Source organism: Phasianus colchicus, chromosome 15 (genome assembly GCF_987193195.1).
Source record: "Phasianus colchicus chromosome 15, bPhaCol1.hap1.1, whole genome shotgun sequence".
Classification (NCBI taxonomy): domain Eukaryota; kingdom Metazoa; phylum Chordata; class Aves; order Galliformes; family Phasianidae; genus Phasianus; species Phasianus colchicus.
Window position 1 is genome coordinate 3,744,475 of NC_143450.1, and position 16,727 is coordinate 3,761,201.

General features: G+C 46.5%; 1 protein-coding gene across 3 annotated transcripts in view; it reads right to left on the minus strand.

The window, feature by feature from the left end:
- The window catches only part of FGF18 (fibroblast growth factor 18), a 65,843-nt gene that overhangs the window by 29,215 nt on the left and 19,901 nt on the right, over window positions 1-16,727 (minus strand). For all 3 annotated transcript variants that reach the window (XM_090150953.1, XM_090150954.1, XM_090150955.1), the window contains one exon: window positions 13,588-13,768. In XM_090150953.1, the coding sequence (XP_090007079.1) occupies window positions 13,588-13,768 (181 nt within the window). The remainder of the gene's footprint in view (window positions 1-13,587; window positions 13,769-16,727) is intronic.

Sequence of the window (16,727 nt, forward strand, 5' to 3'; positions counted from 1 at the left end):
CTGACTTAAGATGCAGTCAGGGGCACACTGAGAGCTAGCAGAGTAAACCAGGGCCAGTCTCTACACACGATGTTAGGAATGTCCATCCATTTGAGCTAGAAATCAAGCAAGCATTATCAGAGCCAAGAGAGCCCAGCAGTAGGCATCCAGCATCACCCACCTCTGCCTGCAGCTCAATTAAACCTCCCCGGTTATCACTGCCTTTTGATGTGCTAACTAGTGGCCAACTGTGTTGAATTCACCACAAAGCAGGCGGAAACACACAAACCAAATACACAATAATGAAAGGCATTATTGTTAAATTACGAGGAGATAATGCAATCAACACCTCGGCACAGAGAGATGCTGACTGGCACTGCTCCTCTCAAAGGAGCTTCAAGAAGTTCATTTAACACGTCCCAAATGTCCTTCCTTCCACCCTTGAATTCATTCCTAGACAGGCAACTGTCACAGAAAAGAAACAGCAGCTACCACAAGCCTTTTCACACGAACATTTAATGACACCGACTTGCAGCAAACAGAGCAATCACTGCATTTGGTGACTATGGGAGTCACCGGGCAGAAAACACCTGGTTCCACTGCGGGAGTCCAAGTGCAAATCAAGAAAGCTTTCCTATTTGGTATTTGGACTGTAAGATGAGATGGCATTTTTTAGGAGGTTTATCACTGTGTACAGGGAAGGGGGAAAAAAAAAAAAAAGAAAAAAAAAAAACAAGGAAAGAAAAACACTGAAGATCTACCAGATGGTCCTGGAAAGTTCAGCTGGAGGAACAAACCAAGGCTGCAGCAGTGCAGTACATGCCAGCACCCAAAATCTAGCACCTCTCCTAATGCTGAGCAATGGGTGCAGGCAGGGAAAAGGCCTGGCTCTACAGGGCAAAAAGCAAGATGGGGTCATAGAACTGTTGCTTTCAGTCCCAGCCTAAGCCACTAACCTGCAGCACATCAGAGAGAAGGAGTAGTGAATGCTTAATCAGCAACCAAGCTATATAGGGGAGAAAAAAAGAAGCAGATCCAGAGGGAAATACATATATACCTCTCCTTCAAGCTCGCTTTTTATTGAAGAAGCTGCAAAAGCTCCAGTCCACTTCAGAACACAAACACTGACACTGAAATTCAGAGCCCTGAGCTGCTTCCAACAGGGAAAATATACTGACCGCAGTCTGTTTGGAGGTCAAACAAAATCAATAGCTTTTCTCTCCAGTCTGTCTCTAAACTGAGCTTCTTTCAAAGACATCCAGAGAAAATGGATCATCTTTTGTTGTTGTGTGTGGTTTGGGGTTGGGCTTTTTTGTTTTGTTTTGTTTTAAGTGGTCAAACAGTCACACAAGCCTAAGAAGCTCCTTCCTCCCTCTGCACACTGAAAGGATTGTATAGAGGTCAAAACCGCCATCAGTTTTACTACACAATAGATGAGTTATCCAACTCTTGGGGAGGAAACCAAGCTGGAAGCTGCTTAATGCTTGGTAAGAGCGGAAAAAATAAATCAATGCATTTGCTTGATCAGGGTATGTTTAAAGCTGGTTGTCAATTAGTTCAACACGGTTTGCTGTTAAAGAGCACAACAATTTAGCCCCAGGAGCTGAAATTTGCAGCGTTTCCTCAGATTCCTCGTGCTGAGAGACTGATATTGGTTTCAGCCAGGTCAGACACGGAGGAGCGGGGCTGGGGCTGAAAGTCACAACCACGGAGCGGGGTTTGGTGAAAGGAAGCCTGAAGCGGGTATGCAGGGCTGCTGTCTCAGGTCTGGAGCCTGGGGAGGGATCTGCAGAGGTGCAGGCCAAGAGATCTCCTCTGCCTTTCCTCTCCATTCAAAGCACACAGTAAGCTGGTTTAATGCTCAGAAAGGAGAAAGGACAACACATACTGATTATTGCACTGGCTCAAAACATGTGTCTCCATTACACAGTGCAGACCTCTGAACAAGCTACAGATGATGCCCTTGTGCAGAGAGGTGTTGCTTTGACAAATGCTAGTCACTCCAAGCTGAGGGAATGGACAGGATTGGCATGGCAGTATGAGAAATTTTGCCTACATCTCATTTTTTAGACTACAAATTCTTTAAAATTTCAATACAAAATCACAAGGAGGAAAGGGAGAGACAGACACTTCCTAAGGATCCCACTGCATCCAGAGAACCACTGCCTTCAGAGCAACTGGTCACTGACAACTTTAAGTGCCAGGTCTGAGCGTTGAAAGACACTCACCAAATCACAAAGTAACACAAGCTGGAAAGGATAGCTGGAGGTCACCTGGCCCAGCCCACCGCCCAGAGCAGGGCCATCCTAATCCATCATTCCTTAGCTGTGCTCAGCTCCCCTGCAGTAGGTCGCTCTTCCCGAGAAAGCTGACATCCTTGTCTTGAACTAAGGAATGCACTATCATTCTGCCAGAGGGACAGACACATCTGGAGCTGCCTTGAGATCAGCTGCACTGAAACTGCTGTGGCCGTGCCATGACTGGGCCCCACAAACCCTGCAGCCAAAGCACCCAGTGCTGCGCTGATTCCTATTTGCTTAACGGGCATCAGAAAGGTATTAATATCCACTCTAAATCGACAACCCCCATCCGCACAGCTCCTGCTACCTCCAGTTTGTCACTCTGGAGGTTGAGGTTTACCCGTTGCACACACCTCTCCCCTCACTGCGTGCCTCCACGCTGCAGGTGGAGAACTGATGTCAAGTGTACTCCCACACAGCTGACTTTTGCTCTTGTCAACATCTATTCTAGCTATATTAGAGCTGCTGTATGCCTTACAAGATTTGTTTTTGCCTGCTTCTCACCAGCCCCACAGCTCCACGGAACCTGACTCATCCGCTGAGCTGCACACACATATGCTGCAGGAAGAAAGCTTTGTTCCACCAGTGTTGTAAAGGGCACTTCATTTCCAAGTAAACACATTCAGCATCTTTTAATTAGGATCTTAGCTCCTGCTTATGCCCACACAGGTTTAATAGTTCCGGCAGCAGCAAACCCTGGCAGAGCACAACGTGCGTTACGGCAATTGTGACCATCAAACGTTCACATAAACTCCTTCCATTTGCAAGAACAGACAAGGTTTCCAGCTAGAAACTAAACTGCAGTTTCTTTGCTATGCTTTTTCCCCTCCTCCAGTCCTCCCAGGTGGATCAATTTACCCAGAGATCATCCAGCTTTTATGTTTACTTGTTAGCACCCCCAAATTAGTAGGTGTAAAGTCAATATCCTTTGGTCTATTTGCTCCTAACAAGCCACGAGTTAAAAATTCAACTTGAAAAAAGAGTCAGGAATGCAGATGCAGAAGCAAATGAAATAAAGGCAAGAATCACTGCTGATCAAATGTCTCACAAAGACAAGGGGCTGGGCTGGCCACGCAGCACCGTACTATTGTCACCAGCTAAAACCTAACAGCTTTGATTTGCCTCCCACTGGCTAAAATGGTTTGAAATGCAAGGTCTTAACAAAGGTGCAAGACACAAGAGGAACGGGAGGCACTGCTGGGATCTTAATCTCCTTTCGGTCTCACGGGGAGCTTCAGGAACGGCTCTGCTGAAGTCAGTGGAGTTTCGTGACCGCAGGCAAGAAGGAAACCAGGCCTCAGCTGCAACAGAGATCCAACTCTGTGACCCCCCCAGCTCCACACAGCAGCAGAGATTTTGCTTAGGATTTATACTAAAGTTAGAAGGCAACATGTTTAGCTCCTGGAACCTGAGACAACATCACTGGTAAGACCATCCTTCAGCAGCTGAGATCACCCACTGCCTTGACACAACGTATGATTCAAAACCAGGAACAGAGAACTCTGCTAATAACAGGGATTTTGTGGCAAGGATGCTCCTCACCCCTGTCTCACACAGGAGCCACAGACACAGTGAAGGCATCATGACCATCCCTGGCCAAGCACTGAAGCCATTTAGACGTCATTTTTTCCACCTTTTAGACTTAGCTGGTATTTATATGCCACTCCATATTTAGCTCTTCCATGCTGCTTCTCCGTACCATCATAGATTTTTCAGTGCTTCAGTGCCTGCAGATGATCTGCTGCTGGAGCTCCCCCTCCATATCTGTTTGTCTGCTTCCTCTCCTGACTTTTCTTGACAAAGCACTTGAGAACCATGGGTATAAGCTGAACCATGCCAGCCACACCGTGAAAGTCTGCATCCCATGTGCATTTCACCATCTGCTCCAGCATCAACCATGACACATTTCAGCTTGCATCACTGCCACCCAGGAGCAATACCCACTGCTCCTCCATCGCACAAGCACAGCTCTTTGATGGAGAACAGAGGCAGAGGAGCAGTTCCAGAGGACGAGGCCTCCTCTACACCACATTACCTGCGGCAGATCCTTCCAGCCAGCACAGCTGCCATCCAGTTGTGATCGCTGGGAAGCTGCTTGTTGGAGAGGACCCAACACTCACTACTGCTACAAGAAGGCTGGGCAGCAGAAGAAGGCAGGATTTGCTCTCATTGCTTTGGTTAGAAAGGCGCCTTTTTTGGCAGCTGCAAATGCAAAGGAGAAGTCTTGCAGGCAGTCATTTCAGATCTCAGATATGAGGGTAAAATAAATTTGAGCACTACCGAGCAATGCTTCAAACTCAGTCACTCCAGGCAGCATAAGCAAAAGAGAGGCACTAAAGTGACTACAACATCGGGGACGCAAAGCTCAGGAGACATTTCGAAGCTCTCAGCTTCTATGTTACTATAAAAGCCTGAATTGTCTCTTATGGGCATTCTGAAAACACTTAAAATTCAGTAGGGACAGAAGCATGGACTACTCATTGCTGGCACGGCTCATTAAGAAAGATGCTCACCCAGCGCAGCCATACGACCATCACCCTCCAACCCCAACACTCCTCTCTTCCTCACAATAAGAAAGAGAGTTTTTTTAAAGGGCCTTCTCATTCCCTTTGCTTCCAGCTCGCCTTCCCTGTCTTGCAAGAGCTGAGGAGACCGCAGACGCTCTACACGTTTTCTCCTCTGCATCCCACTGGCAGGCAGTCTGGAAAATGCCAGTATTGGAACGGTCTGAATTCAGCGGTTTCTGAATGCTGATCGGACACTATTTCGTTCAAGCCACAGATAGTCATTTTTGGGGGGTATTTTCAGCTCCCTTTTCGGACTCTTCCAGATTTCCAAGCGTCATGCATCAGCAATTTCTGCTCTTCAGAACTTCCTATTTTTCACCTTTCTACCGAGCCCGAGGCTCTGTGCAGGCTCGCAGGGGACAGGGCCCTTCCCTGCTCTTCCAGACGGTCACGCAATGCTACTGGCATGGCAAATGTTTGCTGTGCTCCGCCTCGCAACGGCGGAAATTCCTAACTATCTGGTTTGTGAAAGAGCCGAGGTAAAACCTGAGCAATTAAAGTGCCTTAGTTTTTATAAAGCCCAACACCTTTCCTGAAGAAACCCAAACCTGAAAACAAGAATGTCCTCACAGCACCTGAAAACACCAGATAAACAGTTCGAGTCAGGCTAAGGTCCCCATTACCACCATCTCTTCAGCACCTCTCCAGTCATAATGCCATCATCCTTATGGCAGATCCACACAGTGTGTTGCGGCTTTCGTGTCGGAGATGAGGGAGGGATGCCCAAGGATGTTAAGGATGAAATCTGCGCTGCATTGTCGTGCATGAGAGTCAAGGTTTTTCCTTCTCTGCTGCCTGCAGGCTCCGGCCTGAGCACCCCAGCACCTTACCTGGGCAGGCTGCAGCAGTAGGCATGCCCCAGCTGAGGAACTCAGCCACCACTGCTGATATTATGCTTTTGGCTAAGCAAGCCTCTGCATTTAGGTCTCCCAAACAGTACCCTAGCAAGATACGTGTTATTTACAAGCTGAATTGTGCTCATCACACTCCGAAGTTTCATTTATCATCCTCTCTTTAATTAGGTGTGTTCTCGTTGAAGTTAGTGACATTTTTTCTCTCCTCCAAACATTTCTTATGAAGGACATCTCTCACCATCCACTTGACAACACGCACAGTACGTAGATGGAAGACAAAAAATTCTACAAGTCGATGCTTTTCACAAGGTCCCACCCCCCCCCAAAGTAAAAGCAATTTTAAAAGCCTTTCAGAAATGCTAACTAGCCTCTTATTCTGGGTACTTTTAATTGGGTCCCAAGAATCAACTTGAATTCACAACTATCTTCACGCTTAGATTTGAGAAAACCTCAGAAAGCACACTGCAGTGCTTGGTGAGGGACATCAAAATACAACAATTAGAACCACCCCAGGAGGGGTTTCCTCAGCATTTCTGTGTACACACTCATGGCCTAGAAATATTTAAAATTATGCAAACGTATTCTAGGACTTCATCTTCCAATAACTGTGTGGCAGCCCCCACGTATAAATTCTGGATAGAAGTAATTTTTGCACTAATATCCGTAGTGCCTCTTTCCCATCCTGGAAAAGAAAGGGAAGCCCCAACTTTGTTTCTGTGTTATTTCATCACGCAGAAGAACATTTAGGAAAGCAGCTGCTCAAGCTTCATGGGAAAGAAATATAATCATGGCAAGGCAGGAACAGATAATATCATATTGACCTGTCTTCAGGGTCTGGCATTCACATTTTCATAAAGTGCCTAGGAAGATAAATCACTATACTAATAATATTTGTATTGATTATCTAAACTGAAGCAGCAATCGACTCCATTGTCTCACTTCCTCTTAAATTGCTCACAGATGGGATCCTATTTCCTATTCTGCATTTCTAATGGGAACACTTAAATCACAGCGCAGGATTATACACACACACAAACTGTTAACAAAAACCCTCTTACAACTTGCATGGAGATAAAGATTTTTCATTCTGTGACTCTCTTTCCACTCTGCATAGAAATTAAAAATGACAAATGATCAGCAGACCTTTGTATTGCTTCTCCTGGTTGTGTCTGAGCACCTAATATTTACTGACAGGCAGGCGTAGGCTTTCCAGACGTCAGTCAGTGATGATGGGGGCCTGGAGCTCAGACACAGAGCTAAGAGGTGATTCCTTTCTCTCCGCAAGCAAAGGCTCTTGAAAACATCCCAGTATCCAAAAGGAGGGAAATCGTCAGAGGGAAAACAAACGACAGCTTCTGCTGGAAGGGCTCCGACAGGTACTTGCACCAAACAGGGACCAGACGGCCAAACGTCAGGTGTGGAACTGAGCCACAGTGGGAGTTTGGGATGGCAGCTATCAAAAACCAGTTTAGGGCAAAAAAAAAAAACAAACAAACAAACCACGCGTTATTTGAAATAGGTTTGTGACAGATCAAAGAGCAAAAGGTTTGGATTCTTTTTTTTTCCCCAAACATCTCATTTTGCCTGAGCAGAGCTTTCTGGCACAGACGCAAGAACTCAGCAGTTTAAAAAAAAAAAAAAAACCACACAACAAACTCTCAGATGTACAGTTGGTTTGTATAAGATGATTACAACATATTTCACGTGGCTGCCGAACCTTTCAGAGTCAACGGGAAGGTGATGGCAGCCGAGCCCCCTCACTGCACAGGGAAGCCTGGGAGGTCCGGCGCAGCGCCGTGCCTGGGCTGCACAAAGCCGTGCTGCTCCACGCACCTGCGGCCAGGGCAGGGCTGCATCCAGCCCAGCACACCGCCCGGGAGACGTTCCGAGGGAAAAAACAGTAATAATAAAGCCTGCAAGATGTTGGGCAAGAGGGGGAAAAAAAAAAACGAGACGCAACGCAGCAGCTGGACAGCGAAGGCTTCTCAGGCTTAGGCCAATCACCAGCATCCATATGACTGTACAGCTGCCACGGTGAATGATCGGCGCTTACGCTGAGGTCAGCTCTGCCCTCGGGCTAAGTAAGTGAAAATAAATGGTTGAGAAGATAAAAGGTCTTTTAAAAAAATTATTTGTCTTGTTGTCATGTCAAAACCGTAATGGGAAGAGACGGGAGGCAGCAGTACGTAGTTTAAATAGGAAACAGCCACGCTGATGTCTCAGCTGACTACGTTACAAGGCGAAGCGCGGTGCATTCGGGCTCGCTGGCTGATCTGCACTGGGCTGGACAGGTCCTTTTGCACACACCTGGTTCCTGGGATGAGAAGCAGGTTTCTGAATGCAGAGCTTGTGGAAATACAGCTCTATTTAACAAGCTGCAGCCACTACTTGGGCTACAACCTGCTATCTTTCTCACAGGTTAATTCCGTGCCTTCCAGCCACAACGAGCTCAGTTTTCCTTCCTGACCTTCCCAAGGGGATCAAAATTGATTTTAATTATTCCAGGAAGGGAAAGGGTTAATCAGTTTTCCCAAGGCAGCTTGCTGTTAAGGTGCCAGAAACACCTAGGGGAAAGAATGACTTGCTAAGGATGGGACAATGGCGCTGGTATTTTGCATTTGTTTCCAGGCTTTGAGATAGAACAAATGGGAGTCATTAGTGAAATGAGTTTAGGGAGTTCTAAATTAGCTGTCAAGCTGCCAAACCCGAAGAAGTGCTATGTCAGCTCATTAATTCTGGAGAGCCCGGGATTTACCCAAACCTAGGAAGGAATCCTGCAAAATTTCGAGTCAATTAAAGGAGGCTATTTTGCTATAATAATATTTTCCGCACATATTACACCTCCTCATGGAACAGAGCCCATTTCTACCACAAATGAAATCTCTGGCGGGATGGAGCGTGGCTTATGTCTAGACAGCTGTAATGTGCTCTCCATGGGCTTGTCCACTGGCATCTCTGGGAAGCTCCAGCTAGAGCAGCAGTGGGACAGCCAACTGCGTGCACACCACCAGGCAGGGTGACCCTGGGATGGAGGCTTCCCCCAGCACTTGGCTTCCCCTGCACGCTTGTAGCTGCCACCTGCAACTTTGAGAGCTTGAGAGCCAACCAAAAAGGGACACGTGCATGGAGCACCACCAACACCTGCGATATGTCCAGTTTCATCACGCACGACACCTCTTGACTTTGCTTTACTTCTTGGGCTGCCCAATCCCAGATTTTCTGATCCTGTAAGCAAGCACACACTTTGCTCGTCTCCGAAAACCTGTGAGAAAACCTCCGAAAAACACTTCTGGGAGTGTTTGTTGAGTCCCGAGCTTAACACCACCGAGATCAGAGGGAGTTCTCAAGGGCACCTTGCTGGACCTGGGCAGCTGAGAACACTGCGAGACAACGGGATGCCAGGAAGGAGAGAGAGCACACCTACATGCCATGCCCCTTGTGTGGGACATCCTCTAAGAAAGCTTATAAGCTACAAGAGATTTCTTTAACTGGGATAGACCCAGCTCTGGCTAACTAATAACCCACCTGCACATACCACATCCTTGCCTCACGGTCAGCCAAGTGCTTGCCATAAATAAAAATTAACTCTCTACTGAGTTAATGGAGGGTGAGCTCAAACACCTCACAAACGTCCCTCGCATCTGTCCACATGTCTGTCACTGTGCTTTGCCCCTCAGGACAACGGTAGACACTTTAAAACAAAAATCACATGGCTGTGAAATACAAATGAGGCAAAAAATGCCTTCACCCAACCAAGAGAGCTCTCTCACCAACTGCACCGGATACAAAGATAGCGAACAAACAGGATAGAATGTCTTCTGCCTTTTGTGAAATGAAAATAAATGAAAGGATCTAAGGTTTCAGGTCACTGATCCCTCTCTTCCCTATCTGTACCATTTATCGGAGGTAGAATATAAAGGTTCCAGGTCCTTTTCTTTTTTTGTCAGCACTTTAATGGTTGTTTTTTCTCCTTCCCCCTTTCATTTTCTGAATGAAAGGACCACTTAGGAACCTGTAAGGTAATAATAAGCTTATAGCAGGAATATTGTTTTTCTGAGCCAATGCAAACTCTTCCGAATAGGTCGAGGAGATTAAAGTAAAACTGCAATCTGTAAATAGATCGGTCTTTTAATTAGTTTATAGTCTGTTAAGAGAGAATATTTTGCTCACATAGATCCTTCTGTTATCTAAAAGATCTCAGAGCACTTTAGGAACATCAATTAAGCCTTTTAAGAAAAAAAAAAACAACCCACAACCTTGGGAGATAGGTAAGTGTATTTAGATTAATTAGCGTAGCTGTGAGCAGCAGGCATTATTATTAGATTTAATTTAGTCCAATAATTGACTTATCTGTTAATGGATTCTAATTCATCTGAGAAAGGACCAAATCTATCTGATTAAAAGGTTTACATTGACTCAATTAATTCTATTAACTGACTTAATTTGCCATTTAATAATTCCACATATGGGGCCAGATCTTGGCCCTGAACAACACATAAACCAAACATCACATACCCAAATTATCACGCCAATAAACTACGCATCACAGAATTGCATTTTTCCTCATACGTGGGACACGCAGGCCCAGATAAAACATGTGAGGGGCCTTCCTCCCACTGGATTTCTCCTGGCCCTGCAGATCGCTCTCTCGCTGCTTGGTCATTTAGTTGTACTTGTGATGGCTGCCTGGAAACGAGCAATTCACTGCCTGAGATTTGTCACTTCCCCTCTTTTCTGGGCATTCTCTTCAACCAAGAGGTGAGAAGTTTTACAGAAGTCAATAAAAGCTTGCAATAAAACTAACCAACTCTCCATTCCTTCAAAGGCAGAATAACCCTCACATGCCAGCCATTTGGAAGCTGTATATGTGCAAAAAAATAAAAGGCCTCTCTTCAATTGGACACACTGTTCTTTAACCAGTTGTGAAAGTATGGGAGGAGGGGGAAAAGAGGTGCTAAAATGTTATTGCCTCCCCAACCTTAAAACTGACCAGTGCTTATCGTTCATGATGCGCATTATGGACCACAGCCATGGTCTCGCTCTCTCAACAAAGTCAGCCCTGCTTTCCACACCAAGTCTGAGCTGCCCTGCCCTCGCCTCATATTACCACCCTTTAATGGGACCGAGTTCTTGGAAGGACGCAGCATCATTCTGAAAAGCCAAGAAAACAGCTTCTTGCCCCCTGCACACTCCACCTCCTAACCTCTGATAAGCCTCCAGCTCCCAGCCCGGACACCCCGCAGCAGTGAGCCTTTGAGCTGGAAGCACACTTGCACCTCACAAGCTTTCCAATTTGGCACCTCTTTGCACGGCCTGTTCTTGTGCCTGAGCGGATACAACTGTCCCCAATGACTGCAGAGCTGGAGCCCAGCAGAGGCGTTCTGAGATAGCCCTGCCTGTGTTTGAAATGCGGTTCAGGAAGGAAGGAGTAGGCAGGAGAACGCAGGGCTGGAGCCAGCTCACGTTCCACCTCCACAGGCACCTTTTCCCACATCTGTTGCCTTTTCTCAGATATTGGCTTCTGCTCGTCCTCTCAAAGCCTTCCCTGGGCTGACACTCAGCCTCTGTAATCCTTCCAACATCAATTCACATCACCGCCACCGTGATCTCGCCTTTCCGCGGGGAATGGGTTAACACTGGGGAAAAGCTGTGGGAGACGGCATCGTCTGCAGCCAAGAAGAGAAGTGGGAACCGGGCACTCCCAAATGCTAAGCTCTGACTCACTGTGCCAACTTAAAGGCAGGAAAAAGAGGAAAGAAGAGAAAAAGGGCAGTAGGAAAAACAGCCATCTGCTGCCTACGAGGGAAAGGTGTCCTCCTTCAGAGGCAGATCTGACCAGCAGCACTGAGGTTTGGATCAAAAGTTCACAACTGTTCAGATCCCCGGACCTGGTTTAAGCCTCTCTCTGGTCTTGATCAAAGGTTACTCCATAATAATGCCTCTGGGGGAGGGGTTCCCAGCACATAATGAATCCTGTGTCATTGCCTTTGTATCCAGTTTTGGCTGTAACACAGATGGTTCTCACTTCAGTAACTCTGACATCTCTCCCCCCTTCATTATCACAGCTAGGAGCTCTGCATGGTCACATCCTGGACCTTCATGCCCCACCTCACTGTCTACCCGATTATCATGCTCTAAGTGTTCCTGTGCCAGGCAAGATGATGAACAGATTTCCATAACCTTTCAGCATAGCTAGAAATGGGAAGGCTTTGCAGCTTGACACATCAAGGAGTTTTATTAGTAGGAGAGGGGGAGGGAGCAGGCAGGGGTGTTAGCAAATGGCCTCAACGGTCAGAGCATGTCGGGTTTTTAGAGGGATTCCAGCAACCAGAAGAGGAGTGGATTTGGTGGCAAGGAGCGACGCGCACACCACAGAGCTCCTCACACTGGAAATGTAAGGCTCTGTGATTGTGCAGCTTCTCCACTGGTCACGAGCACTCTCCTGCGTTAGGATTTGTTGTTCAGACATGATTGTATATGTATGAAGGGGACAAGATGGGCTTTGACACATAAATTAGCACCTGTCAGCTGCTCACGGGCACACTTCCCTGCTGCACCCCACTGTAAATGCTGCCTTCTTTCATGGAGAAGAAAACTGCATCACGTTACCTGACATTCACTGCAGGCAGGAGCGCTTCCTGGGATGCCAGCAGCTAACACACAGTGATTAGTTTACATATCAAACCTTAAGAGGATGAACGCAACAAAATGACACAATAATTAGCAGCCATGTGGCACACTGCATTGCCATTTCATCTGGAAATTTTGGAATGACAAAGGACAATGCTGATGAACCTGCAGGGCAGGGCTTTTCCTGAGGGACAGGGTGAGTCTGCAGACAGCCTTAGGGGTTCATCTCACAACAGCCAGGTACCTCTGAGCTGATACTCCAGTGGCACAACTCTGCACATTTCTGCAAGGGCAGCAGCTGCCCCTCTCATTACAGAATCACAGAATTGTAGGTCCAACCCCCTGCCAAAGCAGGCAAAATGATGACCATGGACGGTACGTCATCTTGTCCAAAGGCCACTGATGGAATAACAGTTCTCACATTTTGACGTGCCCTCCATCTGGTACCCCACTTCCACCTCCACCATTGCTGCACGTGAGGTGAACCTCATGTGAATGTGCATGCTGGCTGACACATCTGCACACGTACACAGCAACACCTGTGGGCTGTGTGTCGTAAGGGAAAAAGGACCATTTCTCAAAACAGCCCTAAAACCCTTCCAGCAACCGTGAATCAGGCCTAAAAAAAGTCAAGCAAAAGTACCCCTGCCAAAGCCATCTCCCAGTGTACAAATGAATGCACTGCCAGCCTGTGAAAGTTATTTGTGCTCCTGTAGGATCTACGTGCCTCAGGATTCAACTTAAGCACTCTTAAAGCTCTGAAGTCTGCTTAATTTCAGCTCAAACCAAACACTCTCCCTTAGAAAGATGAAAGGATGCTTCACTCAAGCACTGGGATTCTTCCACCCTCAAGCCTGGTTCTCAATCACAGTTTCCAAGTCACTAAGCCAAGGGCCACAGTTCATAAGGAGAGAACATCCTAACTTTGATATCGCATAAATAACACGAGGAAAGCTGTACGCTCACCTGCTAGGCAGAGAAAGATTTTTGTCTTCAAGCACCATCACGCACTCAGAAACAGGGGCACTGCAGTACCATGGGTTGGAACTGCCCACAGCTGGGAGCTGGGCTGACAGCCCACTCTAACGCAGCAAATTCCACGTTCTTAATCTGAAAAGGTTTTGTTTTGTTTTCTTCTCCCTGTGATCCTCTGCATTTTATTGCTCTTCTCATTTTTCTCCCACAAGGTTCTCAGGCCAACACAGTGAATTAAAGCTTTTGAACTGAAGTCTGGGGGATCCCAGTAAATATTCTTACCATATTTATCTCCGTCTTCTCCTTTGGCGCTGATCCTCCTGCCCAGCACTTGGATGTGCTTCCCACTTGTCCTGCTGTACAGCTGATAGAGCCGGAGCTGCTTCCTGCTCACGTCGTCTCTTGCTCGTGTTTGGTTCTCCACGTGTATCCGAAAATCTACATTCTCCTCGGCAACAAACATCTGAAAGCGGTGGGGAGGGAAAAAGAAAAGAGAACAGACTATGAAACAAAATAAGCATCTCAGATAGAAAGATCACACATCAACCTGCCAAAGGGCACACGGCGCAAGATGACTGGGATTTGGCTGGCCTTCACTTGACAGCCGAGCCCGTGGTATCAGCCACTCAAAATGTAATTCTACCCAGAACTGGCTCTAGAGAGTAAACCAAACCTGAGTTTTTACAATCAAACTGTGTGTGGGGGGGTGGTTGAGTAAAAACTTCTGCTCAGTCCTGCTTTGATTTAATCCTGGTCAACCACGCTGGCCATAAATTAGGCTCGTTTTTGCATATCCAAAGCCTCTACCAAGCTACATGGACATGTACCGCAGAAAGGGGACTGGCAATTCAATTTCAGAGAATTTGTGCTTCACCTTCAGCAACTGCATGGATTAATGGCAGGGAAGAAGTCAAGGGAAAAACCTATTTATGCTGACATTAGCAAACTGGCTTCTAGCTACAGACAGGCATAAAATCTAGTAAGATAAAAGTGTCATGTATTTGTGGGCTCTCTTCAGCACAAATTTGTTGCCTGCTTGGCTTTAAGTGAAGCCTGGTCATTGCTGACTGTCTATTGCTGCATCTCTGTCCAGGCCAACCCGGGGAGGGATCATTTGGAGCAAGCAGTAAGAGCACAACTGATGTGTCCAGCTGACAGGCCATTACCAGCAGGGTTCTGGGCGCTTCAGCCTCTGCCTCTGTTTTTTCTGGCCAATGGATTAAATTAACCTTAGTTAACTACAGCCTCAAAACATTACCAGAAATTTTCTCAGTCACATCTGCCTTTCTCTGGTATATTGTTTCCAATCTTAACTTACGGTTCCCAAGAAACACTGAAACAGGATTCCTGCTTTTGCTTCCAGATCCATCCTGGCTTGCCCAAGGTCAGAGGAGGAGGCGACCAAGATGCTCTTAAGAAGGCCCTCCCAGCTGGGAGGCTCAACAGCACACAGCCAAAAGCAATTCACGCTCAAACAGCACGAAAGACCAGAGAATGCTCCACCATCTGCCCCTGAGAGCTTCTGCACCGCATCCATCCTGCCCATACAGATCTAACCAATGGATTATATGCTGGTGGCAGACTCCCATCACAGTTCAATAAATCACTCGGATACCAAAAGCAGCAAGAGATGACTGAGCAGCACCCAAAAGGCACTGCTGCACAGCAGGTGATTTTTAATTTGACCGCAACAAATTAATGGTCAAAGCCAACTTGTTGATGAGCCCTAATGCTGTGTACCATTGGCATGTAAGAAATGAACTCTACCACGAAATAAGCATCACATGGGAACTCCATGAAGCCTAGTTTGGAACTGGCAAAGGAATGGCACTTACTCCTAGCAGAGTTACAGCTTCAACTCCTAACACATTCCGGCTACAGCATGCTTGTCCTTCCTGCCTGAAAGCAACAATGTTCTGATATATTAGGGTATGGATGAAGCTGGCAATGCAAATGAAAAGGGGTCAATAAATCCTTGCACAGGTCCATTCTGGGCTCAAACACATAAGAGCAAGCGGGAAGCAAGTGGCCAAAGCAGAGACAGAACAGTTTCACTTAATTCTCCTGCATCTGTCGTCTCATACCAGCGCATACTTTGAAGCCAAGTAGTCAAATACTCCCTGAACATCGAAACCTCAAAAGAACTTTTTAGCTTTTCCAATTATCAAGTAGACACACAGATCAGCAGCAGGAGGAAAACTTCAGGCAGGCAGTGCTGCTTAGCACCAGACCTTCACTAAGCAACCCAAACAAAAACATTATATTCAACACGGTGGCAGCAGCAATGAGGTTCACGGGGATGTTACAGGATCGCCTTCGCTGCCCTTATTAAATGCTAGGATTACAACATTTGGACCCCAAGTCCTAGGAAAGAAACCGGTTTAACTCTCTTATTTGACTGTCAGTAGGAGACTGCAGGAGCTGAACGCTCAGGCTGCACTACTAGAAAATACTGTACCTAAACAGACATTCACAGGATGACATAAACAATAGGCAAGAATCATACAACTAATATTTAGCAATGTTTCCCACTGTCAGAAAACAGCACAGCAAGAAGCAAGAGCACCACCAGCACCTGCTGAGGATATGGCACGAGGTTAGCAGTGCTCTCAGCTCCCATGGGCACCAAGCTCTGCTCGCTTTCCTCTCCAGACACCAGAGCTACCTCTGAGCAAAGCGAGCTGCATTTGGCTTCTAGCATGAATAACAACAATTCTTTCCTTCTTCCTCCACCTTTCTTTTCAAATAATATTGTTACAAAGGATGTTGACCAACTAAAAATAGAGATGTTCAAATAACGTCGACAGCCAGCCTTATCCCCACAAAAGCAAGGTTATTTGCAGTTAGGATTCTAGCTCCATCATGCTAAGATTTAAAACAGATTTTAAATCAAGATGACGTCGCTACATTGCTTTCACCACATGCTAATGAATTTCACGTTTGTTTTTTTTTTTTTTCTAGGAAAAAAAACAAAACAGGTGGGATTTAAAGGGAAGGGAAGGGAAGGTTGTTTTGCTTTCCTGGAAACTTCAAAATAGAAAAAGCAACTTATTTTCCAAAACATTCCAATTGTTTCTTTGCACCCCTGAGGTGAACCCAGATTTTTCCTTTCCTGTGTCTGATCTCCCCTCCTGCACCTCCCAGCCTTCGGCCCTATGCCTTCTCCCACACATTCAGGAGGATGGAGCCCTGCTGCCTGGCTCAGATGCACAAAGCTCAGACCAACCATAAGGGCCCTGAGCATCTCAGCATCTGACACAACAAATAATTTTAGGGATGGATAGGTTTTAATTTGCTACAGCAAACTTTTTAAGAGGTTCCTCACTAGACAAGATGAGCTGTGCTCAACTGGAGCTCAAGCACTTGCAGCACAGAGGCCCCAGCCTGCAAGCAAAGTGCACACATGGACTCTGGACCAGCTG